Source organism: Capricornis sumatraensis, chromosome 23, assembly GCF_032405125.1.
Source record: "Capricornis sumatraensis isolate serow.1 chromosome 23, serow.2, whole genome shotgun sequence".
NCBI lineage: Eukaryota > Metazoa > Chordata > Mammalia > Artiodactyla > Bovidae > Capricornis > Capricornis sumatraensis.
The window spans coordinates 41,560,834-41,576,999 of record NC_091091.1 but is presented as its reverse complement, the minus strand read 5'-3'; the positions used below and the strand labels follow the sequence as shown (position 1 = coordinate 41,576,999).

Sequence of the window (16,166 nt, the reverse complement as noted above, 5' to 3'; positions counted from 1 at the left end):
CAGCTATAAACATCCAGGATCCAAAAAGCAGGAAAGAGATGCTCAGCTTGGGGAACTGCGAGCCCTTTCTTCGAGGGAATTGATCACACCCTCCCTCCCCTCTCCACTGGGTCACTTCCACTGTCCACCAGTTGACTTATTTTTCTTCCTTCTAAACCCACAGCCTTTGATGCTGCTGTTTAGATGAGATGGAGGTGGTTTTTTGGTGGTGTGTTGGTGGTGGGACCTTGTGAAGTCCTTCCGGGTTGGCCGTTATATTGTTCTCCTGTGTCTATTCCAGCACTCGGGGATAAATAGTTCCAATGCAGAAGTGCTGGCTCTGTTCAATGTGACTGAGGCGGATGCTGGGGAGTATATTTGTAAGGTCTCCAATTATATAGGGCAGGCCAACCAGTCTGCCTGGCTCACTGTCCTGCCAAAACAGCAAGGTAACAACGTTTTTGTTTGGTTTTTTTTTTTTTTTTTTTTTAAGAAGGCTGGATATAGAAGCTGAAAAGACCTGGTGCTTTGGGAGATTGCAAGCAGCTTATAGGGTGATTCTGTGGTCTTGGTATATTCATCATAATCTTTCTTCCGTGATGCAGCTGGTAGGATGCCAGCAGCCATGGAAAAATACCCACACATGTTCAAAGCGCTTGCTCTAATTTCTTTTGAAGATTGCCCTTCACCTCCCACCCAGTTTTGGAGTTGTTCCTTCTGGCTTATCTTGTTCAGGCTGCACATCTCCCATCATTATTGCACATCAGCACTGTTGCACACACACACCGGTGTGCCTGTTGTGTTTTGTGTTTGTGGCATTTGCATAACAGCAGAATTTGATACCTCCTCAACCCCAGATTTTTAGAGAAATATTGGCACAATGTCATTGGTTCAACAGAGCACCGTTTTCTCTGTTACCTAATTGATACTTGCATTATACTGTCCTTGACCTTGTTATCTCAAGTTCAAGGATATTCCATCTCAGTGAATAGATGTACTGCTGATGGCTATTAAAGACAGTAGGTTGCCTTTTTCAGTTTTTCATATGAAAGTGATATGAGTCTATCGTGTCTGACTCTGCGACCATGCACTGTAGTCCACCAGGCTCCTCTGTGGAATTATCCAGGCAAGAATACTGGAGTGGGTAGCCATTCCCTTCTCCAGGGGATTTTCCTAACCCAGGGATCGAACCCGGGTCTCCTATGTTGGAGGCAGATTCTTTACTGTCTGAGCCACCAATTTGTCATGATTCACATGCAAATGTTTTTGTTGCAAAAAGAAAAAAAAAGAGCCCAGCTTCTTTGCTATCAATATCATGCTTTCTTCCATTTTCTCTTAATGCAATGTATGTCGAGATAGTTGTATAGGAATAAAAGTAACCAGAGCCTGGTAACCAACACAGAACCCCACCCTGGTGGTTCTCACAGGCCTCGAAGGTTATGCCAAGTATCCACCTGGACTTACCTGCGGTGTGCTGTCTTGCAATACAACAATTTAGACAGAGCCATCCTTTTTTCAAGGTGGGAGTCTGCAGCCAACAGGACCAGAACCCAGCTTGGACTTCTGGGTGCCCTGCTTTTGGAAAATCATTCCTCCATCCAAAGCAAGCAAGCAAAGACCCAGAGAATGGATCTCTGTGGGTTGATTTTTCCATGCCTTTGATCGCATGCATGTATGTCTAGGTGGTGAAGCCGGTGTGGTGACGGGCCTGTGGAGGTGAGCTGCTCCGTGTTGCTCAGTGTCTCTTGGTTGTGGGCTTTGTGGATGGGCTGCGATTGGAATCTTCCGGTGGCCGGTACCCGCTGGAGGTCCCGGTGCAATGCCTCGTGGTTCCATGGCCCCTTCCACAATCATTCCTGTGTCGTCTAGCCTTTTCTCTTGCTTTCCTTGTTTTCTAGGCCGCCGGTGTTAATACCACGGACAAAGAAATTGAGGTTCTCTATATTCGGAATGTAACTTTTGAGGATGCTGGGGAATATACGTGCTTGGCGGGTAATTCTATTGGGATATCCTTTCACTCTGCATGGTTGACAGTTCTGCCAGGTATATACTGCTCTTTCTCTCCATGGTTTTTTCCCTCTTCTTGGTTGATTGCTATGAAATTAACACAGCTTCTGTTCTCAGGAATGGTCCCTTTTCCCCTCACATAAAGATTTTTCAAAATGTTTAAAATTATCCCCCTGGGATAAGAAAGTTGCCTTGGAAATTCACTTGCAATGAGATCCCACCCGCGCATTTATTTATGAGCAAGTGAAATTTTACCTTTCAAACCCCGAGAGATCTTATGTTTTTAGTGAGTTATTGAGTCACTGTGTAAATTCACCCATCCCGGTTTCTTTTAAGGAAGAAGTTGAAATCACTCTGTAAAATTCAAAGGGATTTTTCTCATTTCAAATTCCATTTTGTTAAAATCCCATATATACTTAAAAGAATTTTTTTTTTTGTTCCGCTTCTCTGTTTTTAATGAGACGTAAATAGATGGGTGTATGTTGAGGCTCCTGGGCAGAAACACCTCTGTGTGTAGGGTGTTCAGAAGCAGTGTGTTATCTACTTGGGGATCGGTGGCTTGCTGCATGATGTAATGGAACAGACTCTTAGGCCTTTACTGCAAAGCATGCTCTTGCCATCTCGGGCTTGATGTTATTTCTACCCTACAGAGAAATCAACATCACTGAAGCCCTCTTGCCGAAACACTGCCGCTGTCTAAATCTTTTAACTGACATCTCTACCCTAGTCAAGTTTTAACTACTATCTTCTTTAATACATCTGTCTCTTTGTCATTTCCTTTGTGAAAACTGCATAGACTATGGTTTGCCAGCTCATAATGTTCCACAATGTTCCACTCCAGTTATTAATTCCTTATTTTTAGAGTTTGGTGCCTACCTGCATGCTTATTTTACATCTAGCAAAAATAAATTGATCATTTCATTTTGTGCTGTGCTGCTAAGAGTTTTGACTATCTTGCAAATAGTTTTCTGACTCAGATGTATAAGCTTTAAATAATGCCATTGCATTCATTTTTTCCTTTTGTTGTGAATCCGCTCTGAGTATTTGCTTTGAGACGGTGAGATGCCTCGTGTATTGAGCTTGCTTTTACTTGCAGTACTGCATTTTGCGAGTGCCCAACTGGCACTTCTTAACCGATTTTCCTGACAGTACGAGCACAGTAACTGAGAATGGAGTTTGAGAAAAGTACTGTTTGGAAATACACTGCTTGTCGATTGATCATTGAGGACCAAGGAGGGAGCGGATTATTGGAAGTTAGTGTAAGAGTTTCTAACTTAAGCGGTTTTGTGTGTCCTCACATGTGACATCATCTCTGTTTTTTCTTTAAAAGTTGTGACTTTAGTATAACCAGATACACAAAAATTTAAATGGTTATTGATTAAAGAATGTTACATACTTTTTATCATTTAGACATAATGATTCTATAGTATAACCAATTCAGTCTTTATTATTAAAAGCATTTGTTTGTTTAGTTAAATAATCTACTGGACTGTGTTTAGAAATCTGAACCTTTTCCGACCAGCCCAGTAGATGAATCATTTTTTTGTTTCCTTGAAACTGTGTTCATCTGGGCATGACTTGGTCACATCTTCCTTTGGAAGAGCTCACCCAAATAAGACAGAGGCACTGTTCCTTTAGAGACAAAAGTGGGCATCATTCATATTTAAGAATTTTTAAATGGTTTGCATCAGAGACCATCAAGGAAGAAGGCAGCCCCTTTGTCGTGGGTGTGGGTGACTGTCCTACCCTACCCAAATGTTTTAATGGAATGTGACCTTGTAACCTGACCCTCGTACCTTGGTGTCAGCCAATCCATCATGATCTCAGGATTCCGGAGGTCTGTTGAGGATAGTGATAAGAGACCACCTGGGCCCCAGTGGTAAATCAAGGAGCCCAGAGTTATTCACTTCTGTTTAGAAGAGGTGCACGGCAGGCCCAGAGCCCAAGCCTCCTGCAGCGCTGAGCTGCTGGGAGGCCTGTCTTGCCTTGGGAATGATTGTCGCTTTTTGATTTCCTGTAGTTAGGCCAGGAAGCATCAGTGCAGTCTCCTAACTCTGTGGCCTGCTTATCTGTTCCTCTCCTGTGATCTACAATCCAGCTCCTGTAAGAGAAAAGGAGATCCCAGCTTCCCCAGACTACCTGGAAATAGCCATTTACTGCATAGGGGTGTTCTTCATCGCCTGCATGGTGGTGACGGTCATCTTGTGCCGGATGAGGAACACGACCAAGAAGCCAGACTTCAGCAGCCAGCCGGCTGTGCACAAGCTGACCAAGCGCATCCCCCTGCGGAGACAGGTAACAGAAAGTAGATAAAGAGTTTGAAGAACTTTACCACTCCCCCACGCCCAGCCAGCTCTTGGGTCTCTTCCTCTGCTTCTACTTTCGGGAGCATCACTGTGCCAGTGGTTCTCACTGACCTCTTGGTGGGCATCTGTCCAATCAGTGTCTGGAGCTTGGAAGGTCAAGTCCTGGTGCATTGGTGAGGTCAGCTGAGTCTAGTTCTGAGGGTGAGAAAGCCCAATGGTGTGAGACTCTGAGCTCATCTGCAGGACTGGAAATAACCCAAGAGGCAGCACCGTGGTGCATTTGGTGGGACTCACCAAATGCACGTGGCATAAGCCCTCTTTGTCCCTGTGATCGAATGCTTCTTTTGGTGATAGACTGATTGATGCCTGTTGAAAAGGAAGGGATTCTGGTTTTCTTGGACTTACTTTTTTTGAAGTCAAGGTCAGAAACCTGTACCTGGAGGTGTCTGAACTAATACCCCATGAGGTCTGTCTTAACTGGATTTGGCTTTCACCTCTGATTCTTAAAATAGAATCCTATAGTCCCCCCAGTGGCTCAGTGGTAAAGAACCTGTCTGCAATGCAGGTGATGCAGGTTCTATCCCTGAGTCAGGAAGATTCCCCTGGAGGAGGAAATGGCAACCCACTCCAGTGTTCTTGCCAAGAAAATCCCACAGACGGAGGAACCTGGCAGGCTGCAGTCCATGGGGTCGCATGACTGAGCACGCATACACACATGCCTATAATATGTTATGATTCGGTGTTCACATGAACATGACTGTGGATTTGGTGGCAGAATGATTTGTATATTGAACGGGCAGCTAGTTGTTGTTACTCTAGAGCTTGTTAACCTCAGTCCTGTTGGTTCCTTTTGCTCGTCTGTGCCTCCCGGTGGGTTTACTTTTGCTTCGGGCAGATATGACGAGTTGGAGCCAACACCTCTGCCTTAAACCAAAGCCGGGCAAAGCTGGTGGGGCTGGAAGTGCTCATGAAGATGGAAGGGGAAGGCAGGTGTGAAGGCAGTGTTTCCAAAAGTATTTAGTACTTGGTTCCAATAAAGGCATGAGTTTTGAAACAGTAAGGAAAATGGCTAACTCACAGGGTCTAACTCAGTGTGTACAAGACGCTTGTTAAAATTGCAGATTCCTTAGTTACCTCCCCAGAGATTCTGGTTGAGTAGGTTTTGAAGAGGACCAGGAATCTGCATCTTAAGTAAGTCCTCAGATGGTTCTGAAATGCAGTCTGAGAAACTGGATTAATCCCAGCCCTACCCCTCCTGGGACTGCAGGTGGCAATGATATTTTCTGGACAAGGCATTAGGAAACATTAGGAACCAGTTGGTCAGCAGTGGTTTTGGCACAGATATGGCTGTTCTCAGCCCAGCTCCGAACTCTGGGCTGAATGGGTCCTTGTTGATTTCTTTGAATCTATGTTTCAAGCAGGTCTTTTTAAATGGAGGCTAAAAAAATAAAAGTGGAGGCCGAGGGTAGCATTTGGAGTGTGTGTCAAGTGTAGGACAGTGCCCACATGGTGTTAAGAGTGGCAGCAGGATGAGGCAGGGGAGAAAGATGTCATTGGTTCCCCCTGCTTCCAAGAATGCTGTTTTATTAAAGTGGCACACTGTCTTTCTCGGGGCTTCCCTGATGATTCATCAGCAAAGAATTTGCCTGCGATGCAGGAGATGCAGGTTTGATACCTGGGTTGGGAAGATCCCCTGGAGGAGGGCATGGCAATCCATTCCAGTGTTCTTGCCTGGAGAACTCCATGGACAGAGGAGCCTGGTGGGCTACAGTCCACGGGGTCGCAAAGAGTCGGACACGACTGAAGCGACCGAGCATATCTTTCTTGGGGAACTGATGATGAGGCCACTTGCCTGACTCTGGGAGAGTTCAGTCTCAAGATGACTCTTATAACATGGTACCTTCAGTGACCTTTGGGTGGTGTGGCCACCCCTCCCCCACGCTCAGGACCATTTTTACAGCCATTTGGACCATTTTTACAGCTACCATCTTGAGATCCTGACTCTAGGGACTTGAAAGAGGGAGTGGTATTCCCATCTCTATTATTTTTTTTTCTGATAGGGAAAAATGCTACCTTCTGGAAGAAACCTTCAATTTGGTGTAGCTAGACCATTGTCCTGTAATTATTTCATCGTGCTTTTTTTTCTGCAGCTGTTATAGTGCTCTTCTTTTTATTTAATATAGAAGAAGCAGATGCCTTTAAAATCCCCTTGACCCAACTCTGGTCTTTGTGCTTGACTTCCCTCTGGCTGACTGGTGTTTCTTCATTGTCCGTCTCAGTCTAAGCTGGCCCTTTTTCCTGTCCTGCCCTGTGTGTAACTGAGGGCAGCATTCTAGTTCTTCCTCCTTGTTTATCCCTCCCACCCCTCCTTCCTTCTTAATTTTCTAAGTGCTTAGTCTAATACAGGTTTCATGAAAGACATGGCCTGTGGCCTTTGCCAGTGGTTCCACAGTTATTTGGGGGCCTTCATTTGAGATGCAATGGCCTTGTGTTTCAGTAGGGTCACATAGTGTAAGAGAAGCAGCAGAAAGTGGGCAGGCACCAGTCCCCTGGAAAAACAAATCTCTGGGCGTTTATTTGGGGGGATGTCGACACATCTCAGCTACACATGTGGGACCCACTGATTCTTCACAAAGAGCCGTTCGTCCATAATAAGCATGGCCCCTTTGGTGGAAGAATGCTTATCAGATACCTGGATAAAAGAGGGTTATTGGACTGTGGCTGGAATGAAAAGCCCCAGAAAGGCCTGCAGATACGTTGATGACAGAGAGCATACCACAGGGATGCCAGGCATGCCTTTACCTGGCGACAGGTGAGCTGTAATTAGATGTCTTGGGGATGGACTGTTCCTCAGCATTTCCGAGGCACTTGCCGTCCTGCCTGTGCCTGGAATTTCATCTTCTTGGCCCTGATCCTTGCCCCTCCCCAGACGTGCACAGACCACATCTCACCAGATCCATCGTTGCTCCCTTTTTAGAACAAGAGCAGATATTTTTTTAAAAGATTGTTTTATCCTATTGTGAGTTTTTTTGTTGACATTTACTAATATGTACTGGACTTACCAGTGTAAGACTAACATACGAGTTTTTGTTTTTGACACAAAAATATTTTTCTCTGGTACCAAAGAAGAAATTCCCTGTGATCATTTCCTGGTAACCATGAGTTTGTTGAGGCTCCTTATGCATTCTGATGTTTGGGGAAAGAGAAATAGCTTTATGGTGGGGGAGGTGGGTGGTGTAGGGCGTCTCCCCATTTCCTTTGGGAGGGATCCTTCCGTGTTCTGAGCTGCGGCTCAGACAAGGGGACCAGCAAGAGCCAGCCCAGAAAGGGGCCTCTGCCCGAGCCTGTTGGCTCTTGTACAGGTCTCCAGGGCTGCTAGTGGACGCCGTGGCCATTGAGAAGTCTTCCTGACACATCCTTGAGTTGCCGGGTGGGCTGTACTTTTCATGTGTGGCACACATTAGTTCTGTGGGGGTGGGGAGAAGTGTGAAAGGAAGTGAGCTGTTTGTTCAGGAGGTAGGCAGCATTGCTGGCTTTGTTGAGTTGGTTTCTCAGTGAGCACATCCGGTTCTTTTTCAAGAGCCAGACTCTTCCATAGGGTGGGATGGAGATACACTTGCATCAGCAGATAACCCCTCACGTGCATGTACCTCATGCTATCTCACCACCAGCATCTCAGCACAGGGCAGCAGGGTTGGTTTTTTGTGTTTCGTTGTTGTTTTTTTCTTTCTCCAGACTTTAATTTCACCCTCTTGATTACTGGTACAGATAGATCGAAAACCAGAGGAAAATCAAGGTCAGTCGAGGTCATGTTTTATAACAGTATGTTTGAAGCAAAGGACACATTCCCAGGGACATTGTGAATGGGACAAAGATGGCATGTGTGATTCGGGAGCCAGTTCTGGGGGCCGTGTTATGAAATCCACTGAATTCTGTGAAGGGCAGGCCCACATCTAGAAGCTCATTTGCTGCCTAGCAGCTAAACAGTGTGATCTTGGAACATTCTCTGTATTTTGGTCATTCAGGTGGTCTAATGGAACCTGGCTGGTTCCAGAAAGCATGTAGGTAATTGGATGGTCATGGATGGCTTAACTGGAATTTGCCCTTGCATGTGGGCGCCTGGCTCCCACTTGGCCGTTCTCTCCTCTCAGCTTCCATAAGACACAAAGTTCAGCTAAGATCAGACCTGGGTTTGGGCTGATGAGACTGGTCGGGGTTTGATAGGTTTTCTCTGGGGAGAGGTTTGGGGAGGCAGAGACTTGCTAAAGGAGGAAAGTAAGTGTCGAATTAGCTCCCCTGCCTGTTTACCTAAAATTTGTCATGGAAGGAAAACAAATCCTCCCCTCCCTCCATCCCTTGACCCTTTTTTTCATCCGCCAGCTCTAGGAGGTGAAGGCACTTTGTTTGCTATTGGGGAGTGATAGACGGTGCTTATAGCATCACTGTGTTAGCTCTGGGGCCTCGTGCTCAGGTTTGAGAATGTGGATCCGTGGACTGAGCGTCAGAGGGTTTCTCTGGCTGGCTGTGGTCCATGTGTGAGTCCTCCTCCTCGTGGCATCTATACCTTTGCCTGCCCTGTTCTCTGCAGGGCCCCCTCTCATTGATGAATCAAATCTAGTATTAAAGGACAACAGTCTCTTGGTGGCCCTTTAAAAAGAAAAGAAAAAAAAAAAAACCCACTTCCTTACCTAATCTCCTTTATGTGCGGTGGAAATAGGAGAAAAAGCACATTTAGTTAAAAGCTTGATTTATGGCATGAGGAATTTATGGTAAAGAGATTCTGGAGAGTGAGGAAGCTGAGTGGAGACTGTGGCAAAACATGACGGAAAAGGGCCTGCCAGGATTTGGGAGTGGGGAAACAGCTTATTTTAGCGTGTTAGTGTTTATTGTTTTAAGTAACTCAGTGATCACTATCAATGGGGTATTTTAAAATTAGAGGAAAAGGAAACCTGGAACTAAAGGAACATATCTGAAAGGGAAGATTTTGATTTTGTGCCCCCCCCCCCAAAAAAAAAGAGTGATTGCCTGTGTTGCAGAACAGGATTCAGAAGTGAAATTCAGTGGAATTCCTTGGAGAATGTGGTCCAGAGGAGAGAAGCTCTAGAAACACGGTGTTCCTCAGAGGAATTGCTTGCAAGGGATTGGGCCAGCCCTGCAAACACGTTAGCGCTCGGAGTAAGATGGAATGAAGAGAAAGCCAGTCATGTTTTACAGTCCCAGAGGGGATTTTAAAAGCATAGTAAAATGCATGGAAGTAAAATTATGATATACCTTGCGTAGACAGAGGGATTGAATTCTGTTGATTCTTCTACTGGGGACATTTTCTTCTCTTTTTTCTCTCTTTGTGTGTGTGTGTGTTTTTTTTTTTTTAACAGAAGTATCTTCCAGATCTGTCCATGGAATCTAAACCTCTGCCCTTAATCTGAACAAAGTTTCCATAACCTTCATCCTAGTGACAGCAACAAAGTTGGGGAAGGTTTTCCATTTTCAAAGCTTTCGCATTAAAACCTTGTGGGAGACTCTGTCTGTGGGGGAAGATGTGTATGGGTGTGAACTCTTGTCACGGGTTTGTGGGCAAAGATTCCTCTGGGGTCACAGGTTAGCCGCGGAGCAGTTAACTTCTGATTGAATGCTTCGTTTTTCTTTCTGAGGCAGCCACTAAGCCCTATTTGTCATGAGGATTTTCTTAACTCTCCAGCTCTCCTTCTGCCCTGGGACTGTCTCCTGACTCCTTAATTTCTGAGGCTTGCTCTTCTGCCCACCGGACCCCTCCAGCCCTACCCACCCACCCTGGCTGTGAGCAGAGGGTCTCATCTTTCAAACCATTAAGGCAAATCCTACCCTTAATGCTGATGGAATTGCTTTCTCCCCTGCTGCATGCCATCTGACAGACAGCATCTCACACACAGAACAGTGCTAGGCTACAAGTCTGCAGGCTTCCCCAAAGAGAGGGGTCGTCATAAACTCCCATGAATCTGAGCAGCAAATGATTCTAAAAAGATGCTAAGGGACCTCCCTGGCGGTCCAGTGGTTAAGATATCACCTTCCAATGCAGGGGGCATGGGTCCGGCCCCTGGTCAGGGTTTCTCTTTCTCCAAGTTCCCTGCACACTCTGCGCAGGGGTTCTAGGAACCCTGCTGTCCAGCAAGCAGGGCTACGCTACTGGCCTTGGAGAGGGTGTTCTGGCTTTGGACTCTGCCAGACCTTGACCGGTTGGGGCCTGTCCTGTCTCTCATTGCCAGACTGACTCTGACTGCTGTTCCCAGTCTTCTGTCCTGTGATCTTCAAGCCGGGTTCCCACCGTGATGAGTGGTGATTTGTGCTTCTTCGTGGGGGAGCCCTTTCATCTGCAAACACCCATCTCCTTTGGCATCCATAGCTCACAACCTGATGCAGGGCGTTAGGATTCGGGAAAGTGTTTTTAGCCAGACCTGTTCCTTGAAATCTCTCTGAGCCCTTCTCTGCAGATGGAGCAGGATTTGGGAAAGTGTTTTTAGCCAGACCTGTTCCTTGAAATCTCTCTGAGCCCTTCTCTGCAGATGGAGCTCAAGACATATATGGGGTCAGTGGAGGCTGGGGAGATGGTGTTACTGGTGGCCCTGCAGCTGAGGTCAGCGTGTTGCGGAGGTGGATTCTGCAGGCTTTTCATGTTTACCTTTGTCTTTTTTTCTTTTTACCTTTTCATCTTTTTGCTTCTGCTCTTTGCCTCTGTGGCCCAGACACTTAGGTGTGAAGCCTCTTAGAGCTTTATCTGTCCATGAGGCCCCTCTCAGCTCCAAAACTAATGACTGCTAAGTTCCTTTAAAATATGTATACATATATATATATATATATATATCATTAAATACACACATAAATATATATATATGTTTACTATGCTCATACTGAGTAAGCATTGATCATAGAGTCTACATAATAAAATTTAAGCATGATTCCCTTTGACAAAAGACTGCTCAGAAGGCTCAGAAATGTTTTCATGTACATTTAAAAAGATGATAGAAATTCTATGTTAAAAATTGCCTTCTTCTTGATATTGTAAGTAATACTAATACCAGCTTCCTATTCCTGAAATGATTCCCCCCCACCCCTAATCTATTCTTGGACATCTCAGGTTTCCTCCCTGCTTTTTAAGGGCAGTCTGGGTTTAAGGAGAGAGTCAAGGTTTTTTAAGTAGGATGTTCCCAGAGCAATCTGCTGGTTCCCTGTGAGAATGGTCCAGGCTCCGCCTTGAAAGTTCATCCTTGTTAAATTTGTTCATCTCGGTCCTTGCCATCTTGATTTTAAAAATGTTTGTAAGCACTGCTGGGGAGAAGGGTTGATATGAGAGTCATGTAGGGGACAGAGCCACATTTGAGGGGTCACGTCAAACCCGATTCCAGTTCTCTTGGGCCGGTCTTGTTCATGGTTTAGAATAAGGTGATGGTCAGGCAGCCCGTAATGGTACTTTCCTTTACAGAAATCAGCACAGAGAAGATGATATATTTAAGAAATAACTATTTTTTCAAATGCAGACTATAATGAATGAGTGTAAACTGAGAAAACTCAATAAAGCTTGCAGGCTGCTGGGGGGGTGGGGAATGGGGAGGGGAGCTTTCCCACAAGATTGTGAATAAAGAGGTATTTTTCTTTCCCTTGACTCTTCGTTCACTACTTTCTGAAACCAAAGTTGACTTGGTCATCAGCTAGTTCCCAGAAGGAGTGGGGGAAGAAGTAGACAGTGGTCCCCAGTGCCTGGGTCTCTGGTTATCCTTGAATAAAGGCACTTGTTGCTGCCAGAATGCTTTCCCCATTCATTCTGGAGCTAGATCCTTGACGTATTCTCCTTTACATTTCAAAAGATAGAGCTGATTGAAGAGCCAATTTTCCAGAAGTTTTTGTGGAAGTTCATAAGCGTAGCATTGATTCACCATCTGAGCTGGTATGCCAGGAGGAGATTGCTAATCTGGGGCTCTGATACAAGCCCAGGCAAAAAGGCAAGAATGAAGCCTGTGGGGGTCTAGCTCTGTATCCTCAGGTGATATGTTGAGGGTTTAGGGCGGAAACAAGACTTTTTTTTTTTTTTTTTTTTGATCAAGCAATGTCTAAGAAATGTTGTTTGGAAGTCTGGTTTTAGGAACATACAAGTTGGATGAAATCTAGCACATATTGCCTGGATGGGAGGACCGGGGAGTTGGAATCCAGCTCCTAAATGTTTGGTCTTAAATTCATGACTTTGGCCAACCCACCCTCTCCTTGCTTTCTAAGAGCTGACCGATGGCTGGGCTCTGGCCGGCTCCCAGTCTTCTCAGGTGGAGCCAGGATTACATCTGTGTCTTTGCATTTTGTATCCAGGTTTCTGCTGAGTCCAGCTCCTCTATGAACTCCAACACCCCGTTGGTGAGGATTACAACTCGCCTCTCTTCAACTGCAGACACCCCCATGCTGGCAGGGGTCTCCGAGTATGAGCTGCCAGAAGATCCCAAATGGGAGTTTCCAAGAGATAAGTGAGTACTTGAGTGGGGACACATCTCCCAATGAAGACTTAGGTATAAATGGGGACACTGGGTTGACATTTTCTGTTTATGACCCTTAATTGCCAAAGTCTTGTTGTGATGATGTCAACGGGAATGGGTAAGATTGTATTTCTAAATAATCAACTCCAGGAAAAACAAAGAACTGATTCTCTCATGGGCTCCTTTTTTAATAGTTCTTTTAAAGCAGAACTACTAAGCCATGGCTGGTTGGCAAACAAAATGGTACCTTGTTAGCATTTTTTTCTTTTCTTTTTTTTGCTTTCTAGATAATTTAGATCCAGTCAAATGGACTATAAGTGGGATTATCCCATTTATAAAACAGAATTGACGTTCTAACTTCTGGTTCCTAGAACGTGACTGTCCTATGGTTCATTTCTTTAGAGGGATTAGATATAGAATATAAATTGCCTTAAGAGTCTTCACCCAACAGTGCTGTTTTTAATAGTTATTAATATAATATTGGGCTGTAAATCTTCAAATATGGTACCTGCCATTGAATTTCTTATGGTCCATAGTATTTTCTGACATAGAGGTGTTCCAATAAGATCAGTCCAAGTGTGGCCACCTGGGCTCTGGTGAAGGCATTGTTGAGAGCTGTATATTCTTGGTCTGGCTTCAAGTTCATGGACTTTGGATTCTCTTGGGCTTGATTTGAATCCTGGCTCTGCCAGCCAGTGGCTGGGCAACCTTGTATGAGTTACCTGATTCTTTTTGAACTTCATTTCTATAAAATGAAGGTCATAGTACAGACCTCCCAGGACTGAGCACAATTCTTGGCTCGTGTGAATTTCCCTTCATAACCAGTGAGATCTGAACTTCAAATCTCAGCAGGATGGACATCCAGCCAATGGACAGATCTTGGGCTACCAGCCGTCCATCTTCCAGCCGGGGGCCAGCCCCCAGGTCTCCCTTCTGAAGTGAAGGGCTGTCAGCTCATTTCCAGGGTCTCTGTTGTAGTGGTTAGCGTCTAAACAGCCTGAGAGTAATGGAAGGTAGAAATTGCTGACTCTACATCTGCATCGAATCAACTGGAATAAGCTTTTGACTTGCTTATGCACAGCTACCCTATTGGTCTTGACATTTGCACCGTCTTCTTGAGATTATGTCGAAGAAGTGTCTAATGACTAGAGAAGGAACTCATGCACAGATTTGGAAATACAAAGATAAGCTTTTCCAGAGATTGGATGTGATGAGGAGCCTTTCTTTGGAAGGAGGGGTAGCTTACATGGCACTTGACTCACACAACTCCAACCAGCTTTGTTTCCTAACAGCTCGTTTAGAGATATTAATATACGCCATAAATGAGAGCCAAATTATTGTACTGGTATCATTTTGTTAGAGTGTTAACGGAAGTGATTCCAGCTTGTGTGCTGTTCATTCATTCATCCAGGGCTTGGTTACTGCATTCTTACCAGTGAGGCACCAGAAAAACACAAAGAATGATTTACTCACCTGTGCAGTGTGAGAAGGGGGTGTTTCTCATGAGCATGGGCTTGACTAAACAAGTTGGTGGGTTCTTGTGCACATTCCTATGGATATAGGACTGAGTTGGGGAGCTGTGATCATATTTTAAGAAATTATAGCTCCCAGGTTCAAGCCATAGCTTTTGCCACTTGTGACACCACCGGCAGCAGTGGGAATCTGTCTGTCAGCTCCCACCCAGAGTACCCGGAGTGTGGAAAATCTGAGTGCTAAGCCTTTCAAAATAGTGTTTAGCACAACCATAGGTGGAGCAGATTTCCAATGAATGAAGGCTATTTAGAAGCAGTTTATTAGATTGGAGGCAGACGTTGTACAAAGAAAGGATTGTTATGTTTGTAGTAGCAGGGCAATAGGACATAAATTAGCCATTTTTCCAATGCAAATGTTTATTTTCTGCCAAGATATTAAATTTCATTTTAGCTCAGGGTAGGAAGGGAATGACCTCAGCATAGCACACGCTACCCTTGGTCTTTGCTTTAACTTTTTCAAACCATTGCGTACTTAGCAAAAATACTGCTTACTAGTGGCAGCTCAGTACTTTGCTGTGTTATACTTAAGTGAAAAAAAAAACACATTTGTAAGTGTTCCAAAGTCTCGTCCATTCTGTTGGTTTTTGGAATGTCCGAGGAGTCTATATGGCTGTTAGCATGATGCATGTAGCACGTCTGACCTTAGAAATTTAGTTTGTTTTGTTCACTTTGGATTTTCTTCATTATTAATTTTGGGCAGTCATAAGGATTTCTAAACTAATATGTCAGAAAAATCCCCCCTCTCTCTAGAGGTTTCTTTTTCCTTTAATGAAAAAACAGAGATTCCTTGAAATGCATTTAAGATTCATATCTTGTAACTTGGCCCAGAATGTGACCATAAAATCCATTGGTATTTAAATAATAGTGATTTTTAAAGACATCATTTCACAGAGACAAAAAAAAAAAACAAACAGGTTTAACAGTTTTCTTTGAGACATTCTAAATTACAAATCTTTGATGGGCTCAAGATCAAAGCTTCTCCTCATTAGCACTTAGGAAAGCTGGCCACCTGACTCGCAAGGATACCTTCCTTAAAGAAAATAAATCAAGAATACAAATGTGACATTCAGTAGTTGTTCCAGCAGTCACTGACATTCCCTAAAACGTCACTAAGAAAATACTCAAGCGCGTGTGTTCCCCAAGTCTCATTAGTTCCATATGATAAATGCTCCATGCTTTTGTAAGCTGCTGAAAGATTTTTATATTGAGTTCTGGAATTTCCCTCGCTGTACCAGATGCCGTGTGCTAATCCTCCCTTTACACATTCAGGCTGACGCTGGGCAAACCCCTGGGAGAAGGTTGCTTTGGGCAAGTGGTCATGGCTGAAGCAGTGGGAATTGACAAGGAGAAGCCCAAGGAAGCAGTCACTGTGGCCGTGAAGATGTTGAAAGGTGAGGGGGGTGGTGTGGGGAGGGAGGAGAAGGGGGTAGCCTTATCAAGAATGTTCCTTTTGTGTGAACTCTATCATGGCGCGGGGTCAAAGAGCACATAGTTGACCTAGGGGTTGAGAAGTTTTCAGTATAAATCAGCATCTCGGACAGACTATTTATCTTAAGCAGTGTGCACTTATAAAAAAAGAAAAGCCAGTTCTGTTAGAAAGTGGTAGCTCATTCCCTTTATATTTGGAAATGCTTAGAAAGTATTGACTCACATAGAGTTGATTAGTTTAGATGAGTGTTGGCACGTTGGATGCAGAACACAAACCTTATCTTACAAATAAAGGGAAGTTGGCCTTTTTAGGGGGAGCCCAGAAGGCTCAGAGAGAGGAGGCCGCTCCTTCTCCTTTGCAAGAGGCACAGAGAGCGAATGGTTCTGGTCTGGGAGTTGCTTAGGAAGCTAAGAGGGAGCGC

At 44.6% G+C, this 16,166-nt stretch overlaps 1 protein-coding gene across 3 annotated transcripts in view; it reads left to right on the top strand.

Moving 5' to 3' along the window:
- Positions 1 to 16,166, top strand: part of FGFR2 (fibroblast growth factor receptor 2) — a 105,202-nt gene that overhangs the window by 69,069 nt on the left and 19,967 nt on the right. For 2 of the 3 annotated variants that reach the window (XM_068961791.1, XM_068961792.1), the window contains 4 exons: positions 281 to 428; positions 4,085 to 4,281; positions 12,624 to 12,775; positions 15,586 to 15,707. In XM_068961791.1, coding sequence (XP_068817892.1) covers positions 281 to 428; positions 4,085 to 4,281; positions 12,624 to 12,775; positions 15,586 to 15,707 — 619 coding nt within the window. Of the gene's footprint in view, positions 1 to 280; positions 429 to 1,877; positions 2,023 to 4,084; positions 4,282 to 12,623; positions 12,776 to 15,585; positions 15,708 to 16,166 lie in introns of all 3 variants that reach the window. The other variant, XM_068961793.1, reaches the window with a different exon arrangement.